This window comes from Engystomops pustulosus, chromosome 7 (genome assembly GCF_040894005.1).
Source record: "Engystomops pustulosus chromosome 7, aEngPut4.maternal, whole genome shotgun sequence".
In the NCBI taxonomy this organism is placed as follows: Eukaryota; Metazoa; Chordata; class Amphibia; order Anura; family Leptodactylidae; genus Engystomops; species Engystomops pustulosus.
The window spans coordinates 166,614,811-166,635,207 of NC_092417.1; the positions used below are offsets into that span (position 1 = coordinate 166,614,811).

Sequence of the window (20,397 nt, forward strand, 5' to 3'; positions counted from 1 at the left end):
AACAATACATAATAATACAGACCCCGGACCAAACAATACATAATAATACAGACCCAGACCAAACAATACATAATAATACAGACCCCGGACCAAACAATACATAATAATACAGACCCCGGACCAAACAATACATAATAATACAGACCCCGGACCAAACAATACATAATAATACAGACCCCGGACCAAACAATACATAATAATACAGACCCGAGACCAAACAATAAATAATACAGACCCCAGAAAAGACATATAAGAACATAGACCCTACACCATACAAATCATAGCAATACAGACCCCAGACCAAACAAGTCATAATAATAGAGACCCCAGACCATACTCCATAACATAAATTAAATAATATTACATTTTCCAGAACATGCAATAAATACTCATAGAGACCCAAGACAAGACAGTTAATAATAATAATAATATAGACCCCCAAGACAGATAATAATATCACAGTTTACAGAATAGATAATAAATAATGATATAGACCCCCAAACCATAAATAGTAATAATACAGTCAATAAAGAATAATCAAGATCCCATTGTTTAATAATACAGTTATTACAGACCCCAGACCATAAATATTAATAATACAGACCCCAGACCATAAATATTAATAAAACAGACCCCAGACCATAAATACTAATAATACAGATCCCAAACCAGACAATAATAATAAAGATGTCAGGGTAGACTGTGTATAATGAAACAGGCAATAATAATACAAGTAATACAGACCCCAGACCTCTCTTGGCGCCCACCTGCTGAATGCTACAGATGCAGCTGGAGTCAGGACCCGGTGTGGCTGGCTGAGTAATAATACATTTGCTGCTGCTGTAAATCCTTGCGGGTTCGATGCTGGTGATTCTGCTGCGGGGAACCCGCAGAGATTAGATGCATCCAGAACAGAAGAGAACCTTCCCTTATTATAGTTTATAACAGGCCATAAGACATTAGGATACACATTGCACATATAAAGCAATTTCTGCCCCTTTCTGCTAATCCTAGGAAGCAGAGTATCCCGCCATAGGCAAAACCACAGAACAGGAAGAAGATAATAATTATCCCGAAGAAGCTGCTGAAGAAGGTGCTGGGGCTGATGGTCTCTCGTAGATGACTAATGAAGTCCTTCAAGAATTTGTCGAAAATGTAGATTAATAACAAACATAAACAGATCCCGATGATGAAGACTATGGCCGCCCGGGAGACCAGGGAATACATGGCATCATGGGTAATTCCCAGCCAGAAGCCTCCTAAAGGGAACAGAGAAATAACGGAAATAAGAAATAAAATCCGGTTCTTCATTTTCTTCAACGGAATAAAAGGGATGTAAAGGGAACCTGTCAGGGGGCAATCCGAGACATTAAACCTCTCACATGTTCTTATGGACCGGCGGAGTAGTGTCCAAAATCGCTGTGTATGAGTTGTCTCCATGGGTTTATTAAAAACCAACCACGTTTACTCGCCTCTTCCAGAGCTCTTGGCGCAGATTGGGCACACGCGTAATGATCCTGGCTTCATTGAGTAGGCGCCAAGATCTTCAGACGTAATCCCGTTGTGCCTAGGTGGACTCAAATCTAGGCGAGTATTAATGTTTGTTTTGCCCATGGACAGATCTCATACAGGTCAATTTGGGACCCTAAACCAGTGGTCTATAAGGACTTGTAGTTGGTTTAGAGTCCCAAAACAACCTGACCGGTCCTCTTTAAAATGCTGAAACCCGACTTTCCAAGATTATGGAATATTCAAGCCAGGACCACCACTTGGTACTGCCCCTGAGTGTCAAATTTTGTGGGCCCCCACAGAATTATCATCCACCCCTGTGTACTGGAAAGGGGGGAGGGTTTTCTGTGATTTAGGGCCCCTTCGCCACCTTGGAGCCCCATGACCACAGTCATCATAAACCCCCCCGATGGCTGCCCTGATTCAACCTGTCCCACTAGGCGGTCACGTATCAAAGGGACTTTGTAAGTTCCCCCGTCACATCTGAATTTAATATATGGCCATTTTGGTGAAGTCAACTTCATTTTGAGACATGATTTTGATCCAGGTGACTTCACCTTCAATGCCATATGTTTAGATTGTGTATATTTTACTTGGACCTATAGAAAACCGGCAGGAGCAGGTCTTACCTAAGATGACACAGCAGGATACCAGTGTATATGGAGAAGTACTGTGCTTGAACAGGATGTATGAAAGGAGCATGTTGAAGAAGGTACTGAGCCACCCATCATTTGGGTCAAAACCTATGCCCAGATACTTGTGGCATGGGTGGTTGAGGGTGGCAATACCGATGAAACCCATGGACAGTGGTGGGAGGTGGACAGATAGTAACTCCGTGTCATCCCCTGGGAGGACCATGTTCAGTAGACTGATGGTGAAGAAGACCTGGTAGGTGGTGATGATGAATGGGGTGTCCAGCTTCTGGGAGTCCAGCAGATACTTATTTAGTAAGATAATAGTGATAGAGGTGACCATCAGGATGAGATTCACAGCCCTAGCCTCCATCTCCAGGTGTCCATTTCCAGGCTCCACCATCACAGCCTTAGCCTCCATCTCCAGGTGTCCATCTCCAGGCTCCACCATCACAGCCCTAGCCTTCATCTCCAGGTGTCCATCTCCAGGCTCCACCATCACAGCCCTAACCTCCATCTTCAGGTGTCCATCTCTAGGCTCTACCATCACAGCCCTAGCCTCCATCTCCAGGTGTCCATCTCCAGGCTCCACCATCACAGCCCTAGCCTCCATCTCCAGGTGTCCATCTCCAGGCTCCACCATCACAGCCCTAGCCTTCATCTCCAGGTGTCCATCTCCAGGCTCCACCATCACAGCCCTAGCCTCCATCTCCAGGTGTCCATCTCCAGGCTCCACCATCACAGCCCTAACCTCCATCTTCAGGTGTCCATCTCCAGGCTCCACCATCACAGTCCTAGTCTCCATCTCTAGGTGTCCATCTCCAGGATCATCCATCCTCAGGGACTGGAGAGGTTCTAGGCCCTGTGCATGATGAACAAAGTTGAAATTTCACAATATGAAAGTCCCTCAATGTCACTTCCACAACAATTGCCCGTAGTAGGTGGGTACTTGTGCCTATTCGAAAATGATGGTGACTCAAGCTGGATTATTGTAATAGTTCACTTATATAGAGGCAACAGTCTTCTGAAGGAATGAGAACTGATCAGCAAGTTATCCCCTATTGCAGTGGTGGCGAACCTATGGCACTGGTGCCAGAGGCGGCACTCTGAGCCCTTTTTGTGGGCACCCGGGCCATCACCCCAGAATGAAGTTCACCAGACAGAACTCAAAGAATCTGCCTGCAGAACCTTCCTAAAATGATAGATGAATTTGCCCTCCTCCTTTCAACTGCCTTGGCGTCCTTGGGAGGCTGTAGGATTGAAAGTTGTCAATGAACAAGGAAAAATACATTACTGCTTAAATTGCTGTGCTGGCACTTTGCAATAAATAAGTGGCTTTTGGTGGAAGTTTGGGCACTGAGGCTCTAAAAGGTTCGCCATCACTGCCCTATTGCATACATCAATATTCCAGTGTGAGTATTTGAGGAGTAACATTGTTTCTGGTCATTCCATGACTTATATCCTGAATTTTCTAGCAGTTTACCCTTCTGCAGACTCTGTATGTAAGTTTCAGCCCTCTCTGGGTTTTGATTCTAGCTGCTGTAACTCAGCTTCCCTCTTCCTTCTCCATGGACTTCTTTGCAACAATGATTCCTCACTTACTTTCTGTCCCTGTTGCTAGCAAGACAGAATTCAGCAGGAAGCTGTAATAACCCTGTTATAATAACACTTGTTATAATAACACTTCCAACTTCCTTTATACATGTTTCCGCTACTATTGTAATTGGAGAAGTCACTGAGTTTCCCTCAACCCAGTCCCACATACCTTCTGGTTGCTGAACTGGCACAAAGATAATATGCTTGATAAAGCCCTGCTAGCTTTCATATGGTGACAACCTGTACAATCTGCTTAGCTCCTCCTGCTCTATAACATGCTGCCTACAGATAGGACACTATGTACAATCTGCTCAGCTCCTCCTGCTCTATAACATGCTGCCTGCAGATAGGACACTATGTACAATCTGCTCAGCTCCTCCTGCTCTATAACATGCTGCCTGCAGATAGAACACTATGTACAATCTGCTCAGCTCCTCCTGCTCTATAACATGCTGCCTGCAGATAGAACACTATGTACAATCTGCTTAGCTCCTCCTGCTCTATAACATGCTGCCTGCAGATAGGACACTATGTACAATCTGCCCAGCTCATCCTGCTCTATAACATGCTGCCTGCAGATAGGACACTATGTACAATCTGCTCAGATCATCCTGCTCTATAACATGCTGCCTGCAGATAGGACACTATGTACAATCTGCTTAGCTCCTCCTGCTCTATAACATGCTGCCTGCAGATAGAACACTATGTACAATCTGCCCAGCTCATCCTGCTCTATAACATGCTGCCTGCAGATAGGACACTATGTACAATCTGCTCAGATCATCCTGCTCTATAACATGCTGCCTGCAGATAGGACACTATGTACAATCTGCTTAGCTCCTCCTGCTCTATAACATGCTGCCTGCAGATAGAACACTATGTACAATCTGCTTAGCTCCTCCTGCTCTATAACATGCTGCCTGCAGATAGGACACTATGTACAATCTGCTCAGCTCTTCCTGCTCTATAACATGCTGCCTGCAGATAGGACACTATGTACAATCTGCTCAGCTCCTCCTGCTCTATAATATGCTGCCTGCAGATAGAACACTATGTACAATCTGCTTAGCTCCTCCTGCTCTATAACATGCTGCCTGCAGATAGGACACTATGTACAATCTGCCCAGCTCCTCATGCTCTATAAAATGCTGCCTGCAGATAGGACACTATGTACAATCTGCTCAGATCATCCTGCTCTATAACATGCTGCCTGCAGATAGGACACTATGTACAATCTGCTTAGCTCCTCCTGCTCTATAACATGCTGCCTGCAGATAGAACACTATGCACAATCTGCTCAGCTCCACCTGCTCTATAACATGCTGCCTGCAGATAGAACACTATGTACAATCTGCTTAGCTCCTCCTGCTCTATAACATGCTGCCTACAGATAGGACACTATGTACAATCTGCTCAGCTCCTCCTGCTCTATAACATGCTGCCTGCAGATAGGACACTATGTACAATCTGCACAGCTCCTCCTGCTCTATAACATGCTGCCTGCAGATAGGACACTATGCACAATCTGCTCAGCTCCACCTGCTCTATAACATGCTGCCTGCAGATAGGACACTATGTACAATCTGCTCAGCTCCTCATGCTCTATAACATGTTGCCTGCAGATAGGACACTATGTACAATCTGCACAGCTCCTCCTGCTCTATAACTTGCTGCCTGCAGATAGGACACTATGTACAATCTGCACAGCTCCACCTGCCCTATAACATGCTGCCTGCAGATAGGACACTATGCACAATCTGCTCAGCTCCACCTGCTCTATAACATGCTGCCTGCAGATAGGACACTATGTACAATCTGCCCGGCTCCTCATGCTCTATAACATGTTGCCTGCAGATAGGACACTATGTACAATCTGCACAGCTCCTCCTGCTCTATAACATGCTGCCTGCAGATAGGACACTATGTACAATCTGCTCAGCTCCACCTGCTCTATAACATGCTGCCTGCAGATAGGACACTATGTACAATCTGCTCAGCTCCACCTGCTCTATAACATGCTGCCTACAGATCTACAATATTTACAATCTGCTTAGCTCCATGTGTCAAAAGCCTTTCCAAAAAGTCTATGGGAACCTGTAATGACACACATATGTAACATATTATACACTTACCTAGACTCTATGGAGCACTATAGCCAGGGCCGGATTATAGGCGGGGCTCCCGGGGCTCGAGCCCCGGGGCCCCCACCATCTTGCCCCCCCTAGGGGCCCCACCAGATCGCACCTCCCGTGCCCCCCCTCATGAGCCGAACGCCGCCCTCCGCCTCCGGGCATAGGTGAGCGCCTCCCCGGCGATCCAGCCCCTGCATAAACTGCCCGCCCACTCATCCTGCTGCATGGGGAGGATGAGTGGGCGAGCTCCTCTCGCTCACCACCACCCGCTCCCCGCTCCTCTCGCTCACCACCCCCCCGCTCCCCGCTCCTCTCGCTCACCACCCCCCCGCTCCCCGCTCCGCTCGCTCACCACCACCCCCCCGTCCCCCGCACGAAACATGCTCCCGCCAAGCCCCCCCCCCCTTCCCGGCCGAATAAGCGACCGACCGACTCCCCCCCCCCCTGGCGAACAAGCACTGGCAAGACCCCCCAACCCGCCCGAACAAACAGGCACCCGGTCAACCGTAACAGGTAAGTATATACATATGTGTTTTTCTGTGTGTATATATGTATATACAGTGTATATATGTATCTACAGTGTATATGTGTATATACAGTGAATATATGTATATGCAGTGTATATATATATGTATATACAGTGTATATGTGTATATACAGTGTATATGTGTATATATGTATATACTGTGTATGTATGCATCTACTGTGTATATATGTATATGCTGTGTATATATGCATCTACTGTGTATATGTGTATATACCGTGTATTTATGCATCTACTGTGTATATATGTATATACTGTGTATATATTCATCTACTGTGTATATGTGTATATACTGTGTATATATGCATCTACTGTGTATATATGTATATACTGTGTATTTATGCATCTACTGTGTATATATGTATATATGTATATACTGTGTATTTATGCATCTACTGTGTATTTATGCATCTACTGTGTATATACTGTGTATAGATGCATATACTGTGTTTATACACGCATATATTTATATAAGCATATATGTGTGTACATTTATATATATGTGAATGATGTGGTTTTTGTATATACTGTGTATATGGAATGTATGTATATACTATATATATATATATATATATATACATATGTACATATATATATATGTTTCGTGCTGTCGCCGCTGTATGTAGCTGTGTTACTGGGGATGAGGCGGCTGTATGTAGCTGTGTTACTGGGGGTGAGGCGGCTGTATGTAGCTGTGTTACTGGGGATGAGGTGGCTGTATGTAGCTGTGTTACTGGGGATGAGGCGGCTGTATGTAGCTGTGTTACTGGGGGCGAGGCGGCTGTATGTAGCTGTGTTACTGGGGGCGAGGCGGCTGTATGTAGCTGTGTTACTGGGGGCGAGGCGGCTGTATGTAGCGTTGTTACTGGGGGCGAGGCGGCTGTATGTAGCGGTGTTACTGGGGATGAGGCGGCTGTATGTAGCTGTGTTACTAGGGATGAGGCGGCTGTATGTAGCTGTGTTACTAGGGATGAGGCGGCTGTATGTAGCTGTGTTACTGGGGATGGGGCGGCTGTATGTAGCTGTGTTACTGGGGGTGATGCGTCTGTATGTAGCTGTGTTACTGGGGGCGAGGCGTCTGTATGTAGCTGTGTTACTGGGGGCGAGGCGTCTGTATGTAGCTGTGTTACAGGGGATGAGGCGGCTGTATGTAGCTGTGTTACTGGGGATGAGGCGGCTGTATGTAGCTGTGTTACTGGGGATGAGGCGGCTGTATGTAGCTGTGTTACTGGGGATGAGGCGGCTGTATGTAGCTGTGTTACTGGGGATGAGGCGGCTGTATGTAGCTGTGTTACTGGGGGCGAGGCGGCTGTATGTAGCTGTGTTACTGGGGGCGAGGCGGCTGTATGTAGCTGTGTTACTGGGGGCGAGGCGGCTGTATGTAGCGTTGTTACTGGGGGCGAGGCGGCTGTATGTAGCGGTGTTACTGGGGATGAGGCGGCTGTATGTAGCTGTGTTACTAGGGATGAGGCGGCTGTATGTAGCTGTGTTACTAGGGATGAGGCGGCTGTATGTAGCTGTGTTACTGGGGATGGGGCGGCTGTATGTAGCTGTGTTACTGGGGGTGATGCGTCTGTATGTAGCTGTGTTACTGGGGGCGAGGCGTCTGTATGTAGCTGTGTTACTGGGGGCGAGGCGTCTGTATGTAGCTGTGTTACAGGGGATGAGGCGGCTGTATGTAGCTGTGTTACTGGGGATGAGGCGGCTGTGTGTAGCTGTGTTACAGGGGATGAGGCGGCTGTATGTAGCGGTGTTACTGGGGATGAGGCGGCTGTATGTAGCTGTGTTACTGGGGATGAGGCGGCTGTATGTAGCTGTGTTACTGGGGATGAGGCGGCTGTATGTAGCGGTGTTACTGGGGATGAGGCGGCTGTATGTAGCTGTGTTACTGGGGGCTAGGCGGCTGTATGTAGCTGTGTTACTGGGGATGAGGCGGCTGTGTGAAGCTGTGTTACTGGGGATGAGGCGGCTGTATGTAGCTGTGTTACTGGGGATGAGGCGACTGTATGTAGCTGTGTTACTGGGGATGAGGTGGCTGAATGTAGCTGTGTTACTGGGGATGAGGCGTCTGTATGTAGCTGTGTTACTGGGGGCGAGGCGTCTGTATGTAGCTGTGTTACTGGGGATGAGGCGGCTGTATGTAGCTGTGTTACTGGGGTCGAGGCGGCTGTATGTAGCTGTGTTACTGGGGTCGAGGCGGCTGTATGTAGCTGTGTTACTGGGGTCGAGGCGGCTGTATGTAGCTGTGTTACTGGGGGTGATGCGGCTGTATGTAGCTGGGTTACTGGGGGTGAGGCGGCTGTATGTAGCTGTGTTACTGGGGGTGATGTGGCTGTATGTAGCTGTGTTACTGGGGATGAGGCGGCTGTATGTAGCTGTGTTACTGGGGATGAGGCGGCTGTATGTAGCTGTGTTACTGGGGGTGATGCGGCTGTATGTAGCTGTGTTACTGGGGGAGAGGCGGCTGTATGTAGCTGTGTTACTGGGGGTGATGCGGCTGTATGTAGCTGTGTTACTGGGGATGAGGCGGCTGTATGTAGCGGTGTTACTGGGGATGAGGCGGCTGTATGTAGCGGTGTTACTGGGGATGAGGCGGCTGTATGTAGCGGTGTTACTGGGGTGAGGGGGCTGTATGTAGCGGTGTTACTGGGGATGAGGCGGCTGTATGTAGCTGTGTTACTGGGGTCTAGGCGGCTGTATGTAGCTGTGTTACTGGGGATGAGGCGGCTGTGTGAAGCTGTGTTACTGGGGATGAGGCGGCTGTATGTAGCGGTGTTACTGGGGATGAGGCGGCTGTATGTAGCTGTGTTACTGGGGATGAGGCGGCTGTATGTAGCTGTGTTACTGGGGATGAGGCGGCTGTATGTAGCTGTGTTACTGGGGATGAGGCGGCTGTATGTAGCTGTGTTACTGGGGATGAGGCGGCTGTATGTAGCTGTGTTACTGGGGATGAGGCGGCTGTATGTAGCTGTGTTACTGGGGATGAGGCGGCTGTATGTAGCTGTGTTACTGGGGATGAGGCGGCTGTATGTAGCTGTGTTACTGGGGATGATGCGGCTGTGTGTAGCTGTGTTACTGGGGATGAGGCGGCTGTATGTAGCGGTGTTATTGGGGATGAGGCGGCTGTATGTAGCTGTGTTACTGGGGATGAGGCGGCTGTATGTAGCGGTGTTATTGGGGATGAGGCGGCTGTATGTAGCTGTGTTACTGGGGATGAGGCGGCTGTATGTAGCGGTGTTATTGGGGATGAGGCGGCTGTATGTAGCTGTGTTACTGGGGGTGATGCGGCTGTATGTAGCTGTGTTACTGGGGGTGATGCGGCTGTATGTAGCTGTGTTACTGGGGGTGATGCGGCTGTATGTAACTGTGTTACTGGGGTGAGGTGGCTGTATGTAGCTGTGTTACTGGGGGTGAGGTGGCTGTGTATAGCTGTGTTACTGGCAGTGAGGCGGTTGTATGTAGCAGGAGGACGTGTGTGTACGCTACACTTAGTGGGGGCCTCCACCAGATTTTGCGCCCAAGGGCCCCCACCAACCTTAATCCGGCCCTGACTATAGCTTATATATTCTGGTGAGGCCTATAGGGGAGAAGGAATGCACATATGATGAATGGAGTCAGTAAATAATGATTTATGGGATTTACTATTAGGAATAACCCACTATACTGAGCCCAGTTATTATACAGTGGGTATGGAGTATGTATTCAGACCCCTTTAAATTTTTTACTCTTTGTTTCATGGCAGCCAATTGGTGAGATCAAAATTTTTTTTTTGCTCTTTAATATGCCCCCTGCCCCCACCTTGACAAAAAAACTGATATTTTTGCTAATTCATTTATCAAGAAAAACTGAAATGCTGTCCATTTCCTTCTGATCCTCCTTGAGATGGTTCTACTCCTTCATTGGAGTCCAGCTGTGTTTAATTAAATGGATTGAACTTGGTTAGGAAAGGCCACACCTGTCTTATATAAGACCTCACAGTTCACAGTGCATGTCAGAGGACATGAGAATCATGAGGTCTAAGGAACTGCCCAAGGCGCTCAGAGACAGAAACTGACTGTGGCAAGGCACAGATCTGGCCAAGGTTACAAAAGAATTTCCACAGAACTGCTCATCATCTATATATGCTGTATGTGTGTGTATGTGATGTATATATGCTGAATGTATGTGTTTATGCAATGTATATATACTGTATGTGATTTATATATGCTGTATGTCTGTGTATGCGATGTATATATGCTTTGTGTGTGTTTATGCAATGTATTTATGCTGTATGTGTGTATGTAATGTATATATGCTGTATGTGTATATGTGTTGTATATATGCTGTATGTGTGGTATGTATGCTGTATGTGTATATGTGTTGTATATATGCTGTATGTGTGGTATGTATGCTGTATGTGTGTGTATGCGATGTATATATGCTGTATGTGTGTTTGCGATGTATATATGCTGTATGTGTGTATGCGATGTATATATGCTGTATGTGTGTATGCGATGTATATATGCTGTATGTGTGTATGCGATGCATATATGCTGTATGTGTGTGTGTATGTGATGCATATATGCTGTATGTGTGTGTGTATGTGATGTATATATGCTATATGTGTGTGCAATTCATGTATATATGCTGTATGTGTGTGTATGCAATGTATATATGCTGTATGTGTGTATATGTGATGTATATATGCTGTATGCGATGTATATATGCTGTATGTGTGTATATGTGATGTATATATGCTGTATGTGATGTATATATGATGTATGTGTGTGCAATTGATGTATATATGCTGTATGTGTGTGTATGCGATGTATATATGCTGTATGTGTGTATATGTGATGTATATATGCTGTATGTGTGTATGTGATGCATATATGGAATAGATAGTATCAATAGTCAATAGGACCTGGTGATCGGCCTGCAGAAGGCTCCGTGCTATTGGTATGTAGGAGCAGTTCCTCCAATTTCTACGCAGAGTAGCGAATCTTTTAATTAGATTTTTTATTGGAAAGATAAACAGCCCCTCAGGTATCACAGTCTAAGTATACCGCGCCATCTGAAGGGTTAATGTCCTCTTATCAGCTTACAGAAGTAAGGGAAACGCACAGGCTATTACAGAGTCTTAGAAATGATAAACATGTATGATTTTATTATAATTTAATGACTTTTATGGAAAACAATACAGGTTATAAAACAATGGATGTCATTTTGTTAGATATCATTGAGATCGGTGACAGGCAGCACCCTTTGGCTTTGATGAAATGCGTTATTGGATTATATATAGTGTCCTAATACATGTAACAGAAAGAGATGCGAATGTTGTATATAGTATCCTATCTATAGCCAGCATATTATAGAGCAAGAGGAGCTATGCATATTGTACATAGTGTCCTATCTGCAGGCAGTATGTTATAGAGCAAGAGGAGCTATGCATATTGTACATAGTGTCCTATCTGCAGGCAGTATGTTATAGAGCAAGAGGAGCTATGCATATTGTACATAGTGTCCTATCTGCAGGCAGTATGTTATAGAGCAGGAGGAACTGAGCAGATTGTACATAGTGTCCTATCTGCAGGCAGCATATTATATAGCAGGAGGAGCTGAGTGAATTGTACATAGTGTCCTATCTGCAGGCAGCATGTTATAGAGCAGGAGGAGCTGAGTGAATTGTACATAGTGTCCTATCTGCAGGCAGCATGTTATAGAACAGGAGGAGCTGAGCAGATTGTACATAGTGTCCTATCTGCAGGCAGCATGTTATAGAACAGGAGGAGCTGAGCAGATTGTACATAGTGTCCTATCTGCAGGCAGCATATTATAGAGCAGGAGGAGCTGAGTGAATTGTACATAGTGTCCTATCTACAGGCAGCATATTATAGAGCAGGAGGAGCTGAGTGAAATGTACATTGTGTTATGTCTATGATTTTCGACAAAACCTCCAGGCAATAAAGTCAACCTAACCAGGTATCAGACACAGTTCACATAGGATATATGATGCAAGGATACACATCACACATATAAACCAATTTTTACCTATTATTCGTAACACCATGAGACCGAGTACGAACACATAAGCAATAGCTGTTAGAAATAAAGGGACAAGCACCACTTTCAAGAATATTTTCATCTCCCATATACCTCTTGTCATCATTATGAAGAAGATGGCTAAATGTACGGCACATATACAGGTCAGGATGATGAAGATTATGGCGGCGCAGGACACCAGAGACTGCAGGGGCTCAGGGGTTACTCCCAGCCAGAAAACTCCTGTGGGGAACACAAGAAAATGTTTTTAAAATAAAATGTAGTTGGCAAAATTGTTACAATGTAACACAAAGGCGATTGTGTTATTTCACACATAGGGGGTCATTTACTTACCAGGTCCTGTTGCGATCCAGCGGTGTGTTCTCCGACGAGGATTCCGGTCTGCCGGGATTCACTTAGGTAGTGTGCCCGATGTCCACCAGGTGTCGCTGCTGCGCTGGGGTCCGCTGGAGTTCACCTTCTTCTTCTCTGTAGGGGTCATTTACTAAGGGCCCCGAATCGCGTTTTTCCGTCGGGAAACCCGAATATTACCATTTTGCGTAGATTTTCCCTGAATTGCCCCGGGTTTTTGGCGCACACGATTGGATTGTGGCGCATCGGCGCGGCATGCACGCGACGGAAATCGGGGGGCGTGGCTGTCGGAAAACCCGACGGATTCGGAAAAAACGCAGTTTTTTTTAAAAAAAAGGTGTCGCATGACATGCACTTACCTGCACCCGGCCTAGCTTGGTGAACTTCAGTGAACTCCGACGGACTTCAGCGCAGCAGCGACACCTGGTGGACATTGGGCACACTACCTTAGTGAATCGCCGGAAGACACAAATCAGTGTCGGAGAACCCGCCTCTGGTTTGCGGATGGACCGGGTAAGTAAATCAGCCCCTGTAAGTGCTTAATCTTGCGACAAAAATAATTTTTTAAATTCTGCAGTTTTTCCAAATCCCCAGATTTCTGTCGCGTGAATGCCAGCGCCGATGCGCCAAAATCCGATCACAAAATCCTGGGGAAATGCAGGGCAAATCGGAAATCGTCCGAAACCTGACAAAAGTGTGCGATTCGGACCCTTAGTAAATGAGCCCCATAGTGTCGTATCTTCAGCCAGAATGTTATAGAGCAGGAGGAACTGAACAGCAAAAAAGGTGATTGTGTTATAGTGCAGTTCCCTGACAGCTTGTAGCTACAGCGCTGCCTCTGACCACAGAAAGTAAAAGCAATTTCATTGTATTGAATTGTGCCATGACGTCACCTGCCTACATTTTATCCATCGTTTGTTCATATAGAATTAATATATTTATTAATTTTAAGTCATTTACAAACAATTACATTTCCCATTGTGAGCCAGAACCCCTTGTTATTTACAAGAAAATGTCAGAGCAATAATAAGATTTTGTTTTGATATTACAGGGATGTGTGGCAGAGATCAAAGAATACAGCAGTGTGAGGACACATCCAGGGCCAGATTAAGGGTCCCAGGGGTATGGAGCACTTAATTTAGGATGGGGCCCCCCAGCTCGGCACCCAACGCGGGGCCCCCTTCCACAACAATAAATGTGAAAAAAAGAACCCACATAGTTATCCGGTTTCAAATATCAGCGCTATACTATTACCAGATAATGATACCTCATTACTGTCACCAATTAAAACTATCATAAAACCAATATTCCAAACAATTCCAAAAGATCCGTCTAAACTGTGACCCACAGCATTACCACAACATAAAGAAAATACCAACTTCCTGATAATGAACACAAGACTCTATACACAGACCAGGATTACCAATAATTTACCACATATAAACTCCATTTATTGATAAAACTTTACCGCCATATTGTTATTATATAAACACCAACCAGCACAGGGCAATATCACTAATGACACCTCTGTACAAGCCCAGATAATAACATTAAATCAGGATTATCACCACTACATAATGACTGGATAATACTGCAATACTATATGATAACCTACACACAGACCAGTATGTACCAGCATATAGTAACTATATAGTAGTAGATACCAGTCCAGCACAGAGGCCGCAGTGTGATACAATGACTTACAGGTGACGTCCCCAATGTTGTCTCTTCCTTCCTGTCTGATCTTCCAGGAGACTTCTTCCAGCCACAATTCATCTCTGCTTGTTTATAAAACAGACCTGATTGGCATCATCCTATATTCTCCTCACATCTGACCCTCACATATATATCATGTATACCCCTCACACCTCAACTGACCACACTGTGCCCCACATGTATTATATATACCCCTCACACCTCAACTGATCACACTGTACCGCTCATTACCCCCACTACCACTGCATCATGACTGAATAATACCACCACAGCATTACCACAGCAAAATAATACCACCTAAGGCTACATTCACACGAACGTATGGGGGATGTATATACGGCCAATGTATATACGGCCAATGTATATACGGGCGATATACGTCCCCCATACACTTCTATGGGGTCACGGCCCTGTACGGGAGCGGTACAGTGCAGCACCGTACCGCTCCGTAGCCCGTATAAAGATAGGACATGTCATATCTCTCTCCGTAATTTGGCGCCGTGCGCTGTATATTCCTATAGAGAGGGGCGGGGGTGATCTGCGCTCATCCCCTGTGCTTCTCTCCACAGCGCCGATGTATGCCCGCCATACTACTGTACGGCGGGCATACATTGTGTAAATATAGCCCAACACAAACTCAATTAAAAAAAAACAAACAATAAATGTATTCAAATTAAAAATGAAATGCTCTGCAGATAAACAAAAACAAAAATATTAGAATATAATTATATCTGATTACTCACCGTTTACTGTCTTCGTCATTACAACTTCATTACAGCCTCTATAGCGCCCCCTGTAGTTTGGGATTCTTCATCTGGTGTAACTCCTCCAGTTGTGATGGATTTGCCCCTAGATGTCTTCAGCTCTTGGCAGCACATCTGTGCCCTTAAAGATACCACAATCACTTACAGTGTAATGGCACCTGGATATATATACACAGCACCTACTTACTAAAGCTATATATGGCACCCCCATTTATGAATGAATATATAAAAGCTGCCCCTGCTATACAGCAACCCCTACTATACAAATCCCCCCCAAAAAAAACAATGGCCCATTTCATCTATAAAGTGACCTCCCCTATACAAAGACGGCCCTCTATAAAGCACCCCTCTTGCCCCGAAATACAGTCCCCACATCCACTAAACAGTGGCTCTATACATAAATAGTACCCCCCTTGCCTCTATTCATAAATTACCCCCCTGTCCTCTATACACTGTCAGTATACATGAATTACACTCCCCTGTCCACTATACATGAACTACACCGCCATCCTCTCTACAGTGCCTCTATATATGAATTACAACCCCCATCCTCTATGCAGTGCATCTATACATAAATTACACCATCTGTTCCCTCTACACTTCCTCTATATATGAATTACACCCCTTGTCCTCTATACAATGGTTATATACATTAATTAAACCCCCCTATATACTGCACCCTGTGCCCTATACAGTGGCTCCTCTATATATAAATGACACCCCCCTCCCCTATACAGTGGCTCCTCTATATATAAATGACACCTCCTCCCGTCCCCTATACAGTGGCTCCTCTATATATAAATGACACCTCCCTCCCCTATACAGTGGCTCCTCTATATATAAATGACACCTCCCTCCCCTATACAGTGGCTCCTCTATATATAAATGACACCTCCTCCCGTCCCCTATACAGTGGCTCCTCTATATATAAATGACACCCCCCTCCCCGTCCCCTATACAGTGGCTCCTCTATATATAAATGACACCTCCCTCCCCTATACAGTGGCTCCTCTATATATAAATGACACCTCCTCCCGTCCCCTATACAGTGGCTCCTCTATATATAAATGACACCCCCCTCCCCGTCCCCTATACAGTGGCTCCTCTATATATAAATGACACCTCCTCCCGTCCCCTATACAGTGGCTCCTCTATATATAAATGACACCCCCCTCCCCGTCCCCTATACAGTGACTCCTCTATATATAAATGACACCCCCCTCCCCGTCCCCTATACAGTGGCTCCTCTATATATAAATGACACCCCCCTCCCCGTCCCCTATACAGTGACTCCTCTATATATAAATGACACCCCCCTCCCCGTCCCCTATACAGTGGCTCCTCTATATATAAATGACACCTCCCTCCCCTATACAGTGGCTCCTCTATATATAAATGACACCTCCTCCGGTCCCCTATACAGTGGCTCCTCTATATATAAATGACACCTCCTCCCGTCCCCTATACAGTGGCTCCTCTATATATAAATGACACCTCCTCCCGTCCCCTATACAGTGGCTCCTCTATATATAAATGACACCTCCTCCCGTCCCCTATACAGTGGCTCCTCTATATATAAATGACACCTCCTCCCGTCCCCTATACAGTGGCTCCTCTATATATAAATGACACCTCCTCCCGTCCCCTATACAGTGGCTCCTCTATATATAAATGACACCTCCTCCCGTCCCCTATACAGTGGCTCCTCTATATATAAATGACACCTCCTCCCGTCCCCTATACAGTGGCTCCTCTATATATAAATGACACCTCCTCCCCTATACAGTGGCTCCTCTATATATAAATGACACCTCCTCCCCTATACAGTGGCTCCTCTATATATAAATGACACCTCCTCCCATCCCCTATACAGTGGCTCCTCTATATATAAATGACACCTCCTCCCCTATACAGTGGCTCCTCTATATATAAATGACACCTCCTCCCCTATACAGTGGCTCCTCTATATATAAATGACACCTCCTCCCCTATACAGTGGCTCCTCTATATATAAATGACACCCCCCTCCCCTATACAGTGGCTCCTCTATATATAAATGACACCTCCTCCCCTATACAGTGGCTCCTCTATATATAAATGACACCTCCCTCCCCTATACAGTGGCTCCTCTATATATAAATGACATCCCCCTCCCCTATACATATGCTCCTCTATATATAAATGACACCTCCTCCCCTATACAGTGGCTCCTCTATATATAAATGACACCTCCCTCCCCTATACAGTGGCTCCTCTATATATAAATGACATCCCCCTCCCCTATACATATGCTCCTCAATATATATAAAATACCCCCCCCCCCATATACTGAGGCTCCTCTATATATACAGTACATACCCCCCTCCACACACACCCCCTTTCCCCCTCCCCTATACATTTGATCCTTAATATATATAAATTATCTTCTGTCTTCTTTGCTGGGCCCCTTTATAACAGTAAAATAATAAAAGTTCACTCACCTTTCCCCGTAGGCAGCGCTGACAGCCTGGAAGATCTGTGGCTCCTCTCCTGCTGCAGTGTGGAGACACAGACGGCGCGATCTATGAGTCATAGATCGGCCGTCTGTGGAGGACAGAAGGTGCAGGCAGAGGTCACTCTACCTGCACTTCTGCACTCTATGGTATCTGTGCATTAAAGTCACAGTACCATATGCAGTGTGTGTGTCAGTATCGGGCTGCTATTAGCGTTTAGCAGCCCGATACTTACTAGCTGATGTCTCCGGGGCCCCTGTAGCCTGTCATTGTGTGCAGGGCCGGATCTACAGCGCCAGACGCCGGGGCCCCATAGAGAGAGGGCTGATCCCGGGGCCCGGCGCAAGTGCTCCAGGAGCGCCAATGTAGATCCGGCTCTGGACACATCCCCCCCCCCCCCCACGGCTCTATGCACCTGCACTATAACAAGTTGTTGTATGTACAATCTGCTCAGCTCCTCCTACTCTATAACATGCTGCCTGCAGATAGGACGCTATGTACAATCTGCTCAGCTCCCCCTTCTCTATATCATGCTGCCTGCAGATAGGACGCTATGTACAATCTGCTCAGCTCCCCCTTCTCTATATCATGCTGCCTGCAGATAGGACACTATGTACAATCTGCTCAGCTCCCCCTTCTCTATATCATGCTGCCTGCAGATAGGACACTATGTACAATCTGCTCTCCTCCTCCTGCTCTATAACATGCTGCCTGCAGATAGGACACTATGTACAATCTGCTTAGCTCCTCCTGCTCTATAACATGCTGCCTGCAGATAGGACACTGTGTACAATCTGCTCAGCTCCCCCTTCTCTATATCATGCTGCCTGCAGATAGGACACTATGTACAATCTGCTCAGCTCCTCCTGCTCTATAACATGCTGCCTGCAGATAGGACACTATGTACAATCTGCTCAGCTCCTCCTGCTCTATAACATGCTGCCTACAGATAGGACACTATATACAATCTGCTCAGCTCCTCCTGCTTTATAACATGCTGCCTACAGATAGGACACTATATACAATCTGCTCAGCTCCTCCTGCTCTATAACATGCTGCCTACAGATAGGACACTATGTACAATCTGCTCTGCTCCTCCTGCTTTATAACATGCTTCCTGCAGATAGGACACTATGTACAATCTGCTCAGCTCCTCCTGCTTTATAACATGCTGCCTGCAGATAGGTACAGTCTGCACAACTCCTGCTATATAACATTCTTCCTGCAGATATGACACTATGGGGCACATTTACTTACCCGTCCCGTCGCGATTCCCGAGGTGCGTTGTCCGATGAGGATTCGGTGCTGCCGCGATTCACTAAGATCGTGCGTCCAATATCCTGCATGTGTCGCTTCCCCGCTCAGGTCCGCCGGAGTTCACCATCTTCTTCCTGGTGCATGTAAGTGCATTGTCTTGCGACACAATTTTGAATGTTAAATCCCACGCTCAGTCCGAATCAGTCGGGTTGTCCAACGGCCACGCCCCCTGATTTGTGTCGCATGAAAGTCGGGGCGCGGATGAGCCAAAGTCTGATTGCGTACGCCAAAAACCCCAGTTAAATGTGGTGCAAAACGGAAAAAGTCAGGAAACACGACAAAAATGCGGTGCACAGACCCTTAGTAAATGTGCCCCTATATATAATCTGCTTAGCTCCTCCTGCTCTATAACAAGCTGCCTGCAGATAGGACACTATTTTAATTTTTATGACTATGAAATGAGTTCAGTGATAAATATGAGCAGGTCTTACGTAAGATGACGGCACAGGACAAAAGGGAGTACAGAGACTTGGTCTGTGTCACCAGGATGTAGGACAGGAGAACGTTGGAGATTGTATTGAGATGCCAGCCCCAGGAGATATCTAGACCGATGTACTGGAGACATGGCTTGTTAAGGGTGATCATGCCAATAAAGGTCATGCTTAGGGGTGAGACGCTCTGCAGAATTTTGGGGTTAAAGGTTAAAAATCGGAATGCCATCTCATCTTCTGGAAAGGTCACGTTAAGGAGACTAATGGTGAGGAGACACTGGTAGAAGGTGATGAAGAAGGGGGCGTCTGTCTTCAGGGAGGAGATGTCCAGCAGGGACTTATTCACAATGATAAGGATGATGGGGATGACCACCAGGATGACCTTCACAGTCCTCTTCTGGGAGAGGCCCTTCTTTAGGTCTCCATCTGCAGACAGCACCATCTGTAGGAAGCCGAAGTAATCCACACCTGAATAACTGATGGAAAAGCAGGAAATGAGAAAGCGGGATAAGGAATGACAGAATCCAGTGATCACTCCATCCAGATGACACATCCCCTTTATTTTTTGGGTCAGTACCATTACACGGATCAGGTCAAGTACCAATAGTGGATGTGTTATATGACTGGGTCCATACACACAGATTAGTTATTTACAAAAAAGGTCCCTAGGGACCTCACTGAGACCCATTAGTCTAAAACTTAATTTTTAATATTATTTAACAATAAAAGATTTTATTTGAATTGCTTAAACCTATTAGAGACACACATTTAAAATTCTACAAAATGATGGCGTTGGGATGTATTATTATGTGTGAACAAGTTCAAGTAGAGAGGAGTTAGCTATTGGGGCAGATTTACTTACCCGGTCCAT

General features: G+C 46.0%; 1 protein-coding gene and 1 long non-coding RNA gene across 2 annotated transcripts; both read right to left on the reverse strand.

The window, feature by feature from the left end:
* Window positions 1-150: 150 nt before the first annotated feature.
* LOC140070267 (uncharacterized) lies at window positions 151-20,079 on the reverse strand. Its single transcript, XM_072116619.1, has 3 exons — window positions 19,527-20,079; window positions 12,549-12,677; window positions 151-1,259 (listed from the first exon to the last, which is right to left on the reverse strand). Exons 1-3 carry the CDS (start codon window positions 20,077-20,079, stop codon window positions 940-942), a joined length of 1,002 nt encoding a protein of 333 aa, XP_071972720.1. The 3' UTR covers window positions 151-939.
* Window positions 14,503-18,132, reverse strand: LOC140071274 (uncharacterized). Its single transcript, XR_011849103.1, has 3 exons — window positions 17,767-18,132; window positions 15,266-15,407; window positions 14,503-14,584 (listed from the first exon to the last, which is right to left on the reverse strand). It is a non-coding gene; the product is annotated as an uncharacterized lncRNA (long non-coding RNA).
* Window positions 20,080-20,397: the final 318 nt, after the last annotated feature.

Bases quoted from the DNA above. Each gene is read 5' to 3' on its own strand.
- LOC140070267 (XM_072116619.1), bottom strand. From the start codon at position 20,079: ATGTGTCATCTGGATGGAGTGATCACTGGATTCTGTCATTCCTTATCC. The intron at 12,678-19,526 runs GTAAGACCTGCT...TGTTCCCCACAG, and splicing joins GTCCTGTGCCGTCATCTTAC to GAGTTTTCTGGCTGGGAGTA. The intron at 1,260-12,548 runs GTATATGGGAGA...TGTTCCCTTTAG, and splicing joins CTTCATAATGATGACAAGAG to GAGGCTTCTGGCTGGGAATT.